The sequence below is a fragment of the Nilaparvata lugens genome, chromosome 1 (genome assembly GCF_014356525.2).
Source record: "Nilaparvata lugens isolate BPH chromosome 1, ASM1435652v1, whole genome shotgun sequence".
In the NCBI taxonomy this organism is placed as follows: domain Eukaryota; kingdom Metazoa; phylum Arthropoda; class Insecta; order Hemiptera; family Delphacidae; genus Nilaparvata; species Nilaparvata lugens.
The window spans coordinates 46,406,833-46,424,388 of record NC_052504.1 but is presented as its reverse complement, the minus strand read 5'-3'; the positions used below and the strand labels follow the sequence as shown (position 1 = coordinate 46,424,388).

The 17,556-nt window shown below is 32.4% G+C and overlaps 1 protein-coding gene across 3 annotated transcripts in view; it reads left to right on the top strand.

Annotated features, from left to right (window-relative positions):
- LOC111049970 (probable sodium/potassium/calcium exchanger CG1090) overlaps window positions 1–17,342 on the top strand; it is a 110,000-nt gene extending 92,658 nt beyond the window's left edge. Inside the window, exons 6-9 of one of the 3 annotated variants that reach the window (XM_039435155.1) lie at window positions 57–264; window positions 7,224–7,325; window positions 8,230–8,361; window positions 10,526–17,342. In XM_039435155.1, coding sequence (XP_039291089.1) covers window positions 57–264; window positions 7,224–7,325; window positions 8,230–8,361; window positions 10,526–10,725 — 642 coding nt within the window. In that variant the 3' untranslated portion in view covers window positions 10,726–17,342. The remainder of the gene's footprint in view (window positions 1–56; window positions 265–7,223; window positions 7,326–8,229; window positions 8,362–10,525) is intronic. The other 2 variants (XM_039435162.1, XM_039435169.1) reach the window with 2 other exon arrangements.
- Window positions 17,343–17,556: the final 214 nt, after the last annotated feature.

Below are 17,556 nucleotides of genomic sequence, written 5' to 3'. Positions count from 1 at the left end.
TGTAACAGTACAAAAGTAGAGTCTAAGATCCTCGTAATCATTTACATTGTTCACAGATAAACCCGCTGATTAAACCAGAGAATGCGGACATGAGTACAACAATCCAGTGGGGAATCTGCGTGCCAGTGCACTACATGTGCCAGAAAACAATGCCTGATTGCAGAACCGAGCAGTATCGCAACTGGTACCCCTTCACATTCGTTATATCCATGATTTGGATTTCTTTCTATTCGTACATCATGGTGTGGATGATCACTGTTATTGGTGAGACATTATTTCCAAGTTCATCTCATTATATGTATATGAAAACCTGTAATCTGATGAATACATTATTCATGAATCATTATCATTCTCCCAGGCACATTTTCCTCCTCATGACTACTAATGAACAAATACTAGATACATCATTTCATGGCTAATTAGATAATTTTAGCTAGAGTAACTTATTTATTTTTGTGAATCTAAATTCATCCGTATTTATATTCGCAAATCCACAACATTGAACCAAAATTCAATATTTTCATTGATGAGATAAAAAGGTACTATTATTTTTTATTTCGGGCAAGAAGAGCTACTACTGATCAGCTAAAGAGGCATCAGGAAGCTGAGAAGATATACAAACATGGGATAGTTTAGCATATTCTCTTTGTGGACTTCGAACAGGCATTTGATAGTGTTGACAGATCCATGTTGGGGCAAGTGCTGAAAAAATTCAAGATCCCAGCGAAGCCAGAGAGATTGGTGAAGATGAAACTGAATAAGACAAATGCGACTATGAAGGTTGGAGGTAAATGCTGCCATCCTTTCATGTTCAGCACAGGTGTGAAACAAGGAGATGGACTGTCAGCTGCATTATCCAATATGGTACTGCATACAATCATTGGAAAGATAGACCCAAGAGGCCACATATTTAACAAGACTTGGCAACTATGTGCACATGCGGATGTTATTGCTATAGTAGCGCGTAGCAAGGAAGCAATCTGGGAGGTTTATAATATAATTGAAGAAAAAGGGAAGAAGATTGGACTGAGAGTGAATGAAACCAAATACCTCAGAATTTTACCAGAAGAATCTAAAAGTGTACCTCAAAATTTAGTTGGAGACAAAAGTATGAGGGAGTGAGAAACTGCAGCTATCTGGGCGTAGAAATGAGCTGTGAGAGCGAGATGTCTGGAAGTATAAAAAGAGGATAAAAGGAGGAAACAAAATAGGAAACCTATTTTGCTGATAAGAAATTATTGATTAGCAAGCTGATTTCCAGAAGAACCAAACTCACTATATACATAAGTTTGATACATCACATAATAGGATTTGGATTGAAAGCTTGGACAGTAACAAAAAAGATGCAGAACACCTCAGGGTCGCTGTGAGAAAAATTGTACAAACCATTATGGAGCCTATGAGAGATGGTGAGGTACCTATGGCGAAGAAGGAAAAATAGCGAAATAAGTGAATGCTTGGAAAAGAGGACATAGTACAATTTATCAAGTCACAAAGACTCAGATGGCTAGGGCACGTCTGAAACTAGCGCCGCAGTGCAGGATGGTTTCTCGCAGCTTGGCGTTGTGGTCATTTGAGAAGGGTGTCTGGCTTGGAAGTGTTTCGTCAGCATTGCAGGACGACTGTTAACTGTTGCCGGAAGATCAACAGCTGGTTTTTTTTTTCATTATTTTTGGTGATAGAGAAATTATGATTGCAGATTCGTTCTCAGCGACCCCAAATTTAGCCTGAAGGCTCAGAATGTCAACAATGTTTTTAAATAATTAAAAATCATCATGAAAAGTCATTAATATGGTAGTAAACCACCTTTCTAGAAACGTTTTACTGGTGACTGGAGTTATTATTGATCATAGGTAACACAAAAATAAAAATATTCGTGAGAAATAAAACTGCTGATGAACGCGAATAAGACCGCCACTCCATTGTTCTATTGTCTCGGCTGCTTGGCTGAGCCTGGCTGGAGGGATCAAATCAAATGGAGGGACTGGTTTGATCTTTTGTGTGTCCGCTAGGCGGAACTACGCCGACCGTTGCTGGGTGGAAGAGCTTACTGCAGCCGCTCGCATTCCCACCAATGCTGCTATTATTTGCTGTCTCAGCACCTAGTCCGAGTCAGACAGGCATCCAGCCAACACTGCGGAGCTAGCCTTAACATAGCGCCGCAGTGCAGGATGGTTTCTCACAGCTTGGCATTGTTGTCATTTGAGATGGGTGCCTGGATTGGAAGTGTTTCGGCCACATTGCAGGATGACTGTTAACCATGGGTGCCCAGCCCCCCCAAGGGCAATGGCGCATGCCCCCCCCCCAATCCAAGTGTAATGCCCCCCCCCAAAGTATCCCAAATCCCAACCCTTTCGTTTTTAACATTAGTCAGTGTATGACAATAAAATTCACATCTTACATTCTAATCTTCCAAAGGATATTCACCTCTGTTCTTGTGAGGAATTCTTTCTGTTTTCATAATATTGTAAAAATATAAGCCATCGTTTCTTATCTCTTCTAAAATAGAGATAAAGTATCTTTTTGATATTATTTTTCAGACTAGCAGTGCACCCGTTCTTTTTCGGGAGGACTAAAAAGTACTACATTACATTAGGAAAAACTACATGACAAATATTTTAATAGGATATTAAAAGATGAGTAAGGGAGGCTTTGCTTTTCAAATGTAAAGGTTACTTATAAAAAGTTGAATAATAATATCATTGATATTCTTTTATTGCAAAAGAATATTGCATAGCAATTTTGGTGAACATTCATACAAATTTGGAACGATTTTATTCATACAATATATAATGTCGGCAAGTTTAGGTATGTTTATATGTTTATATGTTTGTATTTCACCGGATCTTGAAAACGGCTCTAACGATTCTCACGAAATTCAGAACATAGTAGGTTTATAATATAAAAATTTGATTGCACTAGTTCTCATCCCTGGCGAAACTCGCTGAAAGACATTAGAATAATTTATTCATCCTTGGAGAAACAGCTGATAATTTCATCGTCTGTTGATGATGGAAGTGAGTGAGCGAGTGCATGTGTGTGGGACTCAGACAAAATTGTGACTCAGTTGTTGAACTTTTGTACCTAATTCAATCAGTTACTTAGTGGCAGTTGTACAAAAGCCGGTTAAATTTTAATCCTGATTAATTCCAGTAGAACCAATCAGATAAGCTATCTTTTTGAGATGGTCTTCTGTGATTTAGTTCACGTGAAATTAGTCAGGATTAAAATTTAACATGCTTTTGTGAGAGAAATTTTTGCATTCCTCTGCGAATTAATCTCAATCCACTGTGATTAGATAGAACCTTTCTGTATGAACTATGAATATTTATTATAATTTCTTCTTTCGTAATAATTTTTATATGCTTTTGTAGGTACTCCAGAGCGGAGCTCGGTGCCGCGATATTTATCATAAATTGGAACAGGTTGTCACTGATGTTGTGTTGTTGGTAGTATTTACTTTTAAACATTACAGGAGTAAATAACACAAGTCGAACAAAATGTATCTTTAAATGGTTTGTTTTTTGGAATAAAGATATCATCTGAACAAGTACATTTTGTAAATTCTATCTCTTAATACCAAATATCGGGGCACCGAGCTTTGCTCGTTATTTATTCATTGATAAACAGAACTCAATTCTTTGAAATGATTGGGGAAGGACTAACAGGCAGAGCCCAAAACTGTTTTTCCCCGAATTTTGATTTTTTCACTGTAAAATTTATAGTTGGAATATTTAATATTCCAAGAAGTAGGTTATGTTTCATATACTTGAATTTAAGTGAAAGTTTCAGTCCAAATAATTGAAAACATAAAAGTTCTAATTTAGATTGTTTACATACCAAATTGAATAACAAAATAACACTCACTAATCACTTAGAACTGTAAAATAATGATTAACTTTGAATATTATATATACAATCTCATGTCAACAAATCAGATTACTGTATTTTGATCGAGTAAATTAAAATTTCTAGATTTCTCACGAGATACGATAAGCTAATTGATTACACAGCTGATCTCCCACACAGGCACACGCATCTTCTGTTATCGACAGACGACGAAATCATCAAGTGTTTTTCCAAGGATGAATTATCCTTTTCATGTCCTTCAGGGAGTTTTCTCAGGGATGAGACCTAGTGCAATCGAATTTTGATATCAAAAACCTACTATATTCCGAGTTTCGTGAAAATCGTTAGAGCCGTTTCCGAGATCCGTTGAACATAAATAACCATATAACCAGATAGCCAGATATAAAAATAGAAAAATATAAACAGATATACAGAAATTGCTCCTATAATAGGATAACAACTTATAGTCCAGTCAAATGGTCGTTTTTCAGGAAACAGTCCCGAAAGATTTTTTTTTCGATGGTTCTATTTGTATTTTGGGGCGCTAAATTCTAATCTGAAATTTGCTGACACGCCAGAGGGCGACTTCACCCCCAAAATTTTGGACTTTTTTTAAGTTTTCCATTTAATCTCGAGAACCTTGAATTTATCGAGACAAAGCATTTTCTATATAATATTAAAGATAATAAAATTTCCAATGAATTGAATGGTCGCGCAGGACTACTTTTTGGATTTTTTATCTGAAGTGTTCCACAAGATACACAACTTTGAATGTGCGAGAAATTTGTGATATTTCCCCCATTTTCACAGTCTCGCATATGCAACGTTGCGTATGTTGTGGAACAATTCAGATAAAAAATCCAGAAAGTAGTCGAGGTTGTGATGAATTTTCTCCTCTTTTCACTTCCACGAATTATACTTCTGTTTTCAATACCGTTAAAAAGTTACAGCCAATTGAATGATGATCTTTATTTTCTCATTTTTCTTGCGATTTTACTGTTATTAAAGAGTCTCTAAAATGAGTACAATACATGATAGAAACTTGCGATTGGTCTTAAATGAGAGAAAATTTCATGCTCTATAAGCTGCCTTGAATTGATCTTGCATCACTGTTTAAATCGAAAAACTGTCGAGACTGTGAAAATGAGAAAAATATCGAAAATTTCTTTATTTTTTGAATCAAACGTAACTTACTTCATGATTATATTTTTACAAAAATCATTCACCTCACATAAAAGAGGAGATTCTTTTAGTTTGCGATGTTGTTTATAATTGCATTCCCATTTCAGAGACATTAATATCATCATGAAACGCCTTTGAAATTAAAATAATTATTAGATTAGAATGTAATTACAATTTAACTTATCATTGTGCTTTTAAGAAAATTAGGTTGTAACAGCAAGGAAACTCAAACACAGGACCATTCAAAATTAAGCAAAGGAAATCAGAATAATAGTGGATGATGAAGTTATAATTTATTTTTGTCAAAGACTTACCTTCAAACTCATAGGCTTAAAATTACTTAAATTCCTGCATAGAACATATTATTATCAATTGTATTTTTTATGCTTTATATTGAGTTACACTTTGCAAAATATAACATTGTAAAGGTGGGAAAAAGTATTGAAAGTAACTACATTAGGATATCTCTATTTGATACCTTGATTTTTTAGCCATGATTCAAAATGACATAAAATATAAAAAAATCATGCCCCCCCCCTTGTGGGCACCCCTGCTATTAACTGTTGCCGGAAGATCAACAGCAGGGTTTTTTCGTTATTTTCCATGATAAAGGAATTCTGATTGCAGATTCGTTCTCAGCGACCCCAAGTTTAGTGTGAAGGCTCAGAATGTCAACAATGTTTTTAAATAATTAAAAATCATCATGAAAAGTCATTAATATGGTAGTAAACCACGTTTCTAGAAAACGTTTTACTGGTGACTGGAGTTATTATTGATTATAGGTAACACAAAAATAAAAATATTCGTGAGGCTTGGAAGGGTTTCGGCCGCATTGCAGGACAACTGTTAACTGTTGCCGGGAGATCAACAGCTGGTTTCTTTTTCGTTATTTTTGGTGATAGAGAAATTATGATTGCAGATTCGTTCTCAGCGACCCCAAGTTTAGCCTGAAGGCTCAGAATGTCAACAATGTTTTTAAATAATTAAAAATCATCATGAATAGTCATTAATATGATAGTACACTACATTCCTGGAAACATTTTACTGGTGACTACAGTTTATGGGCAACACAAAAATCAAAAAAATCATATGAAAGAAAACTGCTGATGAATGCAAATAAGACCGCCACTCCATTGTTCTATTCACGGCTGCTTGGCTGAGCCTGGCTGGAAGGATCAAATAACCAACTGGATTGATATTTTGTCTGTCCGCTAGGCGGAACCAGAGACAAGAATAATATAGTCAATTTTAAAAATATACAAACTGAAGCTTATAGGATGTCTCATTAAGCCCCGCACACACATACATTGATTTTTGTTCATATGGTATTTTGCCGTCCTTATAAATTCTATTGGATTGATCAGATTATGCTTCTCAAGTTCCGTTTAATCTGTAGAATTCATAACGATAGCAAAATATCATACGAACAAAAATCGATGTGTGTGTGCGGGGCTTAATGAAATAGTTATTTGTGCAACTAGTGCGCAAAGTGACAGTTTGCTGCACCGAAAGAAACGTTTACGCCCGAGCCGTAGGCGAGGTGGTTTCTTGAGTGCAGCAAACGAACTTTGCGCACGTATTTCACATTAAATTTTTCCTACAGTTACCATTGAATATGAAAAGTGGGTAATTATAGGTAAAATTCCATGAAATCCATCAAATGTTTTCCTGTGTAATTTTATTATTAATAAAAACCTTAATTTATTTAAAATTAAATAATAATAATTGAATTATAATGATTAGTAATTCAATTGAAAATTTATGTGAATGCTTGAAGGGGGTTCATCTTATGTAAGCATTGAAATGACTATAATCAAGGCACATAATGGCAAGGCAACGCTGTTCTCCACTGCCATTATAACGTGGGCCTCACTATGAGTGTTACCAACTTAATTTTGATTTTCCTGCACTGGTGCTCCATATAACCTACTATCTATTTTGCGTTGTCATGCTGCAAATCTGGAGTATACAAAGTACTCACTTTGCGCACTAGTGCGGAAAAGTGATTCTTTGCGGCCTGCAATCAGTGCACAAATGGTCACTTTTCAAGGTATCTGTAGGAAATAAAAATTTTGAAATCTTAGAATGTGTTCAAACCCGCCTGAAAAATGGAATTTGATTTTGATTTATCCCAAATTTTACTTTTTTTACTGTTGATTAATGTATTATGAATAAATTGAATTTTTTTCTAGGCCACACTCTTGGAATACCGGACACAGTGATGGGACTTACTTTTGTGGCCGCTGGTGTGAGCGTGCCTGATGCACTTTCCAGTTTAGCTGTTGTCAAAGAAGGTCAGTTATCGCTATGAAAGAATTCTCAATTATTTTTTATATAGCGGATGATGCCCAAATATAGCTTTTAGCTTGTGCGTGGGTAATGGAAAATGCGGGTGTGATTTGATTAGATGGTAAAACCTCCATGCCTACCGATGGGATTCGAACCCATGACCAGGTAGCACCAGCAGACTGAAGGGTCTGAAATTTCGTTTCGGTTATATCCTGACCGGCATCTTTTGAAAAGATACAGACTTCAGTAGGTGTATTCATTCGCTCGAAATTTCTTCTTCAATATATTGTAGAGAATATAAATCTTGTTTGAAGGTGTATTCGAATTTGTTCGAATTTGGAGTTTGGAGCTGATGTAATATTGTGATTACCCAACAGATCAAATCGCAATTACACTTGATTCTAATCTGCTTAGAACACTCTGATCAAACCCTGAACTAACATGTTACCCAAGTATGGAGTGGTATAATGCGCAGGAGAGGTTGAAATCCAAATCACTCTATTTTCTGGCCTTTCTGCAAGAGTGGCATGACATAAGCCTCAATGACCTCAGTTTTTTATAAATTTATTGTTCTTCTCATTAATGTTTGTTTCTGTGATTGCTTCTGTAATTGATATTTGATGTCTCTTCTGTGATCAATTTTTGAAACTTTGATGGTATAATATACTGAGAAACTGTGATAACACAGTTGGTAGACTACTATACTATTCTATACTGTACTCTACTCTGTAATACTATATACTCAAATGACAATGTCCATTTGTTTTTGTAAATACGATGACAAATAAATTCTATTCTGAATATTATTCATGTGCCACTAAATTTATTGTTATTCATTATTTTGCGACTAAATTGTTTTTTGTACCCAATGATATTATTCTACTGAAATGTAATTTATTTTAATTGCAGGTTACGGTGATATGGCGGTTTCAAATGCAGTTGGAAGTAACGTGTTTGACATTTTGATCTGCCTCGGACTACCATGGTTCATACAAACCGCTCTCATCAGACCAGGCAGTCACGTCAATGTCTACAGTAAAGGTGAGATTTCAGAACAGCTCGTCGCTTTCATATTGAATGAGAAAAAGGCTAACATTTACATTTAAAATATTTAACTTTTGCCAACTATGAAATGCTTTAGTAATTTTTAAGAATGAGAAAAGAGCAGATTGAATGAAGAACCTCGATTCTTATTTATAATTTAGCCTACTATACCTTTCAATGAATTATATCACCACTAAATGTAACATTTTTTGATAAAATTATGAGAAATGAAGTTATGCTAGTTACTCCATTACCTTTATCCAGTTCTGAACTCGTACTACCGTACTTTAACTTACTACCTACTTTCGAGGAATGTATAGCCTACCTTCATCTTTACAATTTTGCAATAGAAATTTCAGTTACCATTTATTGAATGTATACCATACCTCATTATCCTTATCTAATTTCAGAATATAAAATCAATGTTGAATTGATGTCTATAAGTGAATATGTAATGTCATGACAGTTTATTCGCAAGCATCCTCCTTGATGATGGATTTCAGTGTATTATGCTCTTCAATTTCGACCATAAATTTTGGATAGATCGGTTCAATTTTTATCCCAAAATGTGATACAGAACGCTTTTGTGATCGTATTGAATGAGTTGAGGGATATTATCAAAATCCATTATGCTAGAAGTCCGGGCGCGAATGGACTAAAAAAGGCACTCCACGGTCATTTTTGGGTAACAACCGTGGAAGATGTCTCAATTTTTTTGTTGTGACTGGTATAATGAGGAACACAATGATGATGAGTCAAAATTACAGGCAAACACCTCAAAAACAATATGGCCGCCAAAATTTTAAGGGTTTTGTTATATCGCTTGTATTTTGATAACCGTTCATGATACTCCACTGTTCTTCTCACCAAAATATTCGGAAAATCTTTCTCCACAAACTGTTGTTCTAAGGTTTCCTATATCCTATAAAACACATAGTTCATTAGTTATAACCTCCCGAAACCCTACAAAACCGGTTTCTCTTCATTCTCTCAAATTTCCTCCTATTATAAATTTGTTTGTTCAAGATAAATACAGAGCTCTCAGCTTCAAAATGATATATCTTCACGCGCTGTACGTCAACAAATGTGTACTCCAGCGCCATCCAAAGAAAACCTTGCATGATTTCTGATGCGTTTTTCCATACGAATGAAGTAGGCTAATAAGCTAGAACTATAAAATCTAATTTCTCATTACTACTTCATGATAAAGACTTGCAAATAGCCCCGATCTCTTCATCACAACAATTTGAATGAAAATATTGACTAGCGACCCCCTAGGTTGAAGAACTCGCTCATGAACTGTTGTATTGATCTCTGAAATCCACAACTTGTAATTATACAGATTATTTCTCTTACAAGTAGTATGATATGACAGTAGGTTCCATGGGGATCCTATTCCAATTGAAAAAATACTTTCTGTCACTTCAACTTTATTTCACCAACAGAGTGTTTAGGATTACTCAAAACTATAATATTCGAAAGATCCATCTAATTCGAGTACTCTTTTTTATGGTTAATATAGCTTCAAAAGCTTGAAACATGAATTTTTCCGGGACAGAATTTAACTTTCCACTCTGTAAATTTATTTGCAGTAGACAAACACTTATGTTTTATGGAATATTTCCGAAGCTTCAAAATGATATCTATTATAGTTGAAGACTGTTAGTCCATTTTCCACATCTTTAGCGTCATTGGAAAAAGAGAGAAAAGTAGGCCTACCTACATAATTTGGCGGAAGTACATTTTGCACTTGGACTAGACTATAGAATAAAAATTTATGAATTTCAATCATTCTAATTTGTTATAATGTTTTCCATTCCCATTCCGAATTACTTATGATTCAAATAAAATATTAACTAATTAACTAATTTTGAATCATCGCCAGATTATGATGTATGTAGTGGGTGTAAACAAATACACAAGTATAGCCTGAACTTTGGATATTTATAATCCAATTAATTCAAGTTTTGAAGGAAATATGATTTTCCGAAGGCCTACCATAAATTATTATAGGTATAATGAAGGACATCAATATAACAATCGTGATAATAATCGATGATAAATAATAAACAACCAACAATGATAATCGTGACAGATAAATTATTATATTTTGGGAAGGACAATACTTTTATAATAACTTGAAATATATGTGTATGTACAGGCTTGACCTACTCCACACTATCGCTGCTCTCTACTGTAATATTCCTGGTGATGGCAACACATATGAATGGCTGGAAACTGGACAAGAAGTATGGTACAATTTTAATGCTATGGTACCTGTTCTTCATTGGCTTTGCATCGTTGTACGAGTTGAACGTGTTTGGATATATGAACCCACCAGAGTGTGTCAGCGATTACTAGATAGATGTACCGTATATACATAAAAAATTCGTTGACGATTAAATTAAGCAGAAAATGACTAGAACTTGTTACATATTCTATTGTTTACACTCTGTGTGTTCAAATTATCACTATATTATAAAAAATAATGCATGTGCCAAGAAATGTATGGAAATCAATTTAGATGCCATTCTCTAAATGAATATACAGTTTTATTTTCATAGATGTTCTATTTATATAGCACACATTATAAGATGTTTGTATAGATGTAACTTACTATGGAGGCTTTACAGTTCAATGTAAATACGGTATTTCAAAAATTAAATTTCAAGAGTAAATGTGTTGATAAGGATTTTGATCCAAGTGGGTGGAAAGCTATGATTTTTTTCGCCAGAGTTTGATTGCTATTATAATCTGGTAAGTAAGATATATTATGTACGTGAAAAAGAATATTGAATATAACTTGAAACTACTAAAGTACTAATATTAAAATTTTATAAAACCAACTGTGAAGTATTTGAGCATGAAAAATAGAAAGAATAAGAAATATATATATAAAGAAAAAACTTTCTTATCCAAGAAGCCCCAAACGCATTATTTATTCACATATTACCTGATCAATATAAATTAATACAGTTTGAAAGTATTATGAAGCAATTCACTATCTCATTTTGTTTTATAGCATGATTGATTTACAGTAGGTACCTTCTGCAATCCATGTTATATCTACTGATGTAAGTAAGTACTACAAATTATTTTGTAATACAGTCAATATATAATTCGAATAAAGCAATTAAAATTGAATAACTTTGGTAGAATAAAGTTCGAATTATAATCCTCCAATCAATAAAACATGTGCAATAATGTAACGTCAATTAATATGAGCTAACATTCAACTTTTTGTCCTAAAATATTAAAGAGTATGTGTTCATACTCAAATAATTTGTGTTATCTTACTGTGAGAATTGGCATTCAGCCAACAAGAGCCAGCAATTATATTAATATTATTTTTATGATCTAGGTTTTTAGACAGAATGAGAGTCCATATTATCAAATTCAATCTTATAAAATTATAATAGACAAATATATATCTGCAATCAGGCATAAAATACCCTACGAAACTGTAATGAGAATGATGGTGATTTTGTTTGAGATAAAGTTTTGTAAAACATAAAAACTAAGAGAGGAGAAGTATTCAATAAGTAGACAGGAAGCTTCATCAGCTTAGAACTCGATTGAAGCCAATAACAAATAAGCTTATAAATAGTATAGGTTTCATCATATCAAAAAAGTAATCTATTGTCCAAAATCGTCCGACAATATTGAATGAAATAATTTTCATATAAACGGTGGGATCGTTACCCTCTTAGTCATATTGCATAAATTGATAAAAATCAAGTAGGTTATCGGTAGCGTATTCCGGGGGGTACCCAACTATTTCAATAATATCGTTTGTTATTCATGTGGACATCGCAGTAGGCTATATTATTTGATATCTGCTCATGAAAAATGATTAGGATAATGATCAGAATATTTTCCCCGATAAAATAGTTTACCCTTGTGAAATTTTCAATCCGATCAGCCTGTAATACAATATTTACAATATTTATAACATATAAAAGTGAATAGGTATCACAATTTCAGATACATCCAGTCTTCAAGTATGCGAATTCAAATTTTTTTGCCTTAGGATTTTGGGGCCTTGTGTGTAGTCGATTGACTCTGAATGAAGTTTACACAGGTTTTTTTGTATGTCTTGATAAAGCTCTGTAAAAAAATGAGTATAAGTTACCTACGCAGTTAGGTCACAATCAAGTCCTAAAAATGTATTTGTAACTTAAATATAGCCTATTTGTAATTATATTTACACTATTGATAACGATTCGGATTTGAATATTCAGAAAAACCATTCAATACGAGTTCAGTTCAGGGATTCATTAAGCTTTCAGTAGAGAATGAAGTAGCCTACATGAATCAATACACTTACTAGTATAATAATTATGTTAATATTATCTTAAATTAAAATGTACTTTGTGATGATATTGAACATCTCATTAAAGTTACCAACTGTAGGTAGTATTCATATTGAAATATAATTGCGCCTTCATATACTGGTACCTAAAATTTATTTAACATTAGACCTATGGAAGAATACTTTGCAGCTTCTGTTAGTTCAGATTTTATTGCCATCGCTGTAAATTAGAGCATCTTTAGAGGTGTGATAGATCAACCACACCACACTGTAATACCACAGTAAACGTATTCTCATTAGGGTAAAACCAAATAATAAAAACCAATGATAAAGCTCGTGCCATCGTAATTGCATTTAGTGTTTAATGTGTTATCGATTATTATAATTATTAAAGATGAGATTCTAAGAATCGTATTATATTTTTGAAGTTTTCCAGTACCAAAAGCATTTAAGAAAATATTTTAATACAGAACTATTGGATTTTCAACAACGAATCCATGACAGAGATTAACAGTTTGTAACAAATCCTTCATCTTTAGGAAACTCTTTTAAAAAATAGATTTTCTTGGGGTATTTATGAATTAGGTACTACTCTATCTTTTTCCAGCTTCAACTTTCGTGAGTGTAGGCTACCGTACATCACAATTATATCATCAAAAGCTGAATAATTTGTGTAACAACCTTATATCTGATGACATTCTATTATTAAAACAAAATAAATAAAAATCGGATCCAGGTTCAAGTAGGCTGCTTGCTGCTATCTAGGCGATGTCTTTTTTTAGATTTAAGATAAAACCAAAAATGTAAGAATTTTCATTTTGATACATCCCCGATCAGAGTTCATAATATAGCAAAAGTTAGTTTTTTACCTATTCTATCCACAGGGAAAAAACACCAAACAGTTCTTTATTAACATTAGTTGTAGGCCTATAGGTAATAAAAGCTTAACAGCCATCTCCAGGAGCAAAAGCATCTCCAGCAAAAATCAAAATAAGTTATATTTTTCAAATATTACCGATAGAAAACTGTCAATAATAAATTACAATGATAAGTTTAGAATATTGTGAACGTTGGTATAAAAATCGTCATTATTAAAACACATATATAATGGATTATTACTACAACAAATCGCACTTAAAAAATAAGAAATACTAATCTTACTGGACATAATAGCAAAACCAAGTTTTTTTTATTTCCTCGATTATCATTAAGATTAAGAAGTTCATGACAATAATTGACAAGCCTTAAAAGTAAAATATCCATTAAATTTACTAAATACTAGTAAGCTTATCCAATTATTGTTGCAATAAAAATGTAAATTATAGAATGAAAGTAATATATTTCACAGTAGGCTTACACATAAGACATTACATTATTCATTAATGATGTAATTGTATTTAAGGTTATTAGGTGTGAATAATTGAATATTACTTAATTTCAACTTATTCAATTTTATTGTTGAAAGTGACTTAATATGTTACCGGTATACAAAATTACAGGTTCTGAAATGCTGTACGATAAAAGAGTAGGCCTATGAGAAGGCTTTTTGAGCATTGTATGGAGTAGGCTCTAGTCATATTTACTAGAGCATACAATGAGAACAAACTTTTAGATTAAGAAATAACAAATAGATGTACTTATATCATTTCCAATACAATGGAATAATTGAGATTTTTCAAGTTTTTTTCAAGCTAATGAAAAGTTGATTTAAGCTAGACTACTGAATATTTTTTGTGAAGATATACATCCTCTCTGACTAATATTACTGAATGGTATATTATTAGCTTGGTGTATGAAGATTTTCCAGTTTCAAAACAACTAGGATCACGGAAGCGAGTCGTTAAAAACTTTACAGGAATACAAACACACAAGAATTTTCAATAATGCCACCTAAAACACTCTTTGAAGATGATGAGTATTTTCTTCTCAAAACAAAGATATTACATTTATTCTTAAGATTTGCTAGACACGTCATTGACTGTTTATAACTCAAAAAATGAATAACTACTAAATTTAGCTGACATTGCTGCTTTTACTCCTGTCAGATTCTGTTGCGATGTGCTCTATTTTTTATGCAAAAATGTATTTATTTGATACATCTTATTTTATAAATGTTTATTTGAATAAAAAAAGCTTTCTGCAATCAATGGAATAATATTTTGAAAATTGTTATTCTGTTTAACCGTTTCATGCTTTTATACAGAACCTTATTAAAACATAGCCCACTGTTAATACTTGTAGTGTGTTAATACTTGAAGTATTTATAATTATTATTCAATTTGTACTTTTTAGGCCATTTTAGTAGCTTATTTGTATTCATTTGCATTTTTTTTATTTGGCTGCATACGGTACTTTTCCGGAGAAACTGATTTTTTCACCCCTGCACCATCTCATTCTATAAAACTTCGAATTTTCTTTTCATTTGATTTTCTAGCTGTTATTTTAGCCTTTACAAACATAATTCATGCATTTTGAACCGACAATAATTACCTGCAGAACATCTTCAACTTGAAGATTTCACCTGTAGCCGTAGACTATATAGCCTGCCATTAAGAATCAAGTAGCTTTTTCGGTGTGTGATGTTTCATTGTTCTATTCTAGTATAGTGAACAAATGCAATTTCTAATTTATTTCCATCTGTACACTAGTATAGTGAACAAAGGTAAACAAGTTATTTCAATAATTTGGAATCCAACGATTGTTTTATTAATAAGCGTGAACTTACAATGACATGAAGTTACAAAAAATAAAACAGAACACCATCGCAAATAATTGTTATGTTAATTAGGCTATATTATAGCTAAAGTCGGGCATGAAATAAATAAAATGTACCATATATATTGGGATGCTTCTATATAGGAGGCGTAGAAACAATAAGGATTCAATCTCACAATTATTTCCCGAAAACTTGTAGAATCTGACTGCTGGCTACGATGATTAATACAAATAAGATGGTAGTTTCATCAATATACTATGGTGAAAGCTTTGTGAGAACCATTTTATAGAGCGCTATTATTAAAAAAAATCAACAATCAATTACATGGATTGGAAATTATTACTATGAGGTTACAAACATAATGAGTTCAGTAGACTCTTCCACCTGTAGATGAGTGACAAGATAGACTGTTTACTAATAAATACGGAAAGTCAAAGAATTCATTCAACGGCTCTAAAAAAGTTATAGTTTCCATTGAGATGGATATTGCGGAATTGATACGCCGTAGCTTTAATAGTAGCCTAAACTTGCTTTCCAATGATTTTAAGATGTTATCATATATATATATATATATATATATATATATATATATATATATATATATATATATATATGGATGAAGTATAAATAAATGAAAACTATATAAAATGCATTGTGAATAACATGATTATTAATAACAACGGCTACTTTCAATTTGCACCTGTAGATGGGATAAGTCCAGAAATACATAGTACTTTTAATTATTTTTAATGGTTTTATAATTTGAAAAAGTCAATTCTTCTTAAAACGGAAGTAAAAGGTGTTTTCTGAAGAAAGATTCTATTTCAATTTATTTCTATTTTAAGTTATATATACGGTTTACAAGTTTATAGCAGGATAAAAAATAACATACCAGAGTCGAGACAATTATTGCTCTATAGACTATCTATCATGAGGAAAGCAGTGTTATACAACTGTTGTTCTTAGAGAGAACTGTTGTTCTAAAGAAGTTTAGAGAGGGTTGTATAAAAGCGAAAGAATAAAATAATAATTAATAATATTTCACATTCTAATATAAAATATTTAATATAAATCATTTTCACCAGAAATTGAAACATCTTATTTTTTACTGAACAGCTATGTGGTAACTTCTAATATTATCAATTTCAATTTCTTGATTCATCTTTTTCATGACCTGATTTTTAGAGGGATAGAGATGCATAAGAGTAGGATTTTCTTTTACATATCAAAGTTTAGAGGTGTGTTATAATGAGATTAGATTAATATTTTTCTGGGCTTTGAAGATAATATCTAAAGCCTATACAAATAAGAAACATGATGTTATATTGTAAATAGGTGTTATTTTTTTCTAAATTACTATATAATTAGATAATATTAAATTATTGATTGTGACTTTTTAAAATAGAGTTTGCAGATTTCAGCAAATATCAGAAACTTTGCTTATAATAATTACTGTAAGTGATTAGAAATTATACGAAATGAGCAAGAGATTCAAATGATAATTTCAAGTTGATGTTCGCTTTTTTGATGTAGAATTTTAAGACATTCAGAACCATAAACCCGATGGGAGATGTTCGACTAACTCATTATTCCAGGTGTTATTACTGGTTTATACATTGTTGTACGGTATGCTTATTATATTTCTATTGTTAATGTTGAATGTCTGAGATTCTTCTTGAATTTTTATCTTCATGTCTGTACCATATCAGTGATCCATGTGAAGTGATTAAGAGTGAGGTTACTAATCTGAATTAGAGTCGATAAAGATATGAATGAGGTGCTTGTTTCAAGAGAATACTGTAATGCTATTATATTGTTTCAAATATTACATTTATGAAATATTGTGTCTGTATAAATGGTTGAGAAAGCTCCAAATAAGTAATGTTCATGTAATTGATTCACTGTTATTTAAAATGAAAATAAATACAAGAGGTGTTTCCGCCCTACAAATGTTATTTTTTATTCACCATTCATCCTTGTGTACGTGCCCATGTAGGTAGAAATAATATTACTTTAGTATTATAATTGAACGAGTGTTAGTGAGTTCTCCTTTTGACTTACTGAATGCAAAAGTCGTTGTCCGTCTGTATGTTTGTTCTACAATAACTAAAGAATTGATCAATCAGCTTCAAATTTTGAACACGTACGGTATTCTTCGAAACTT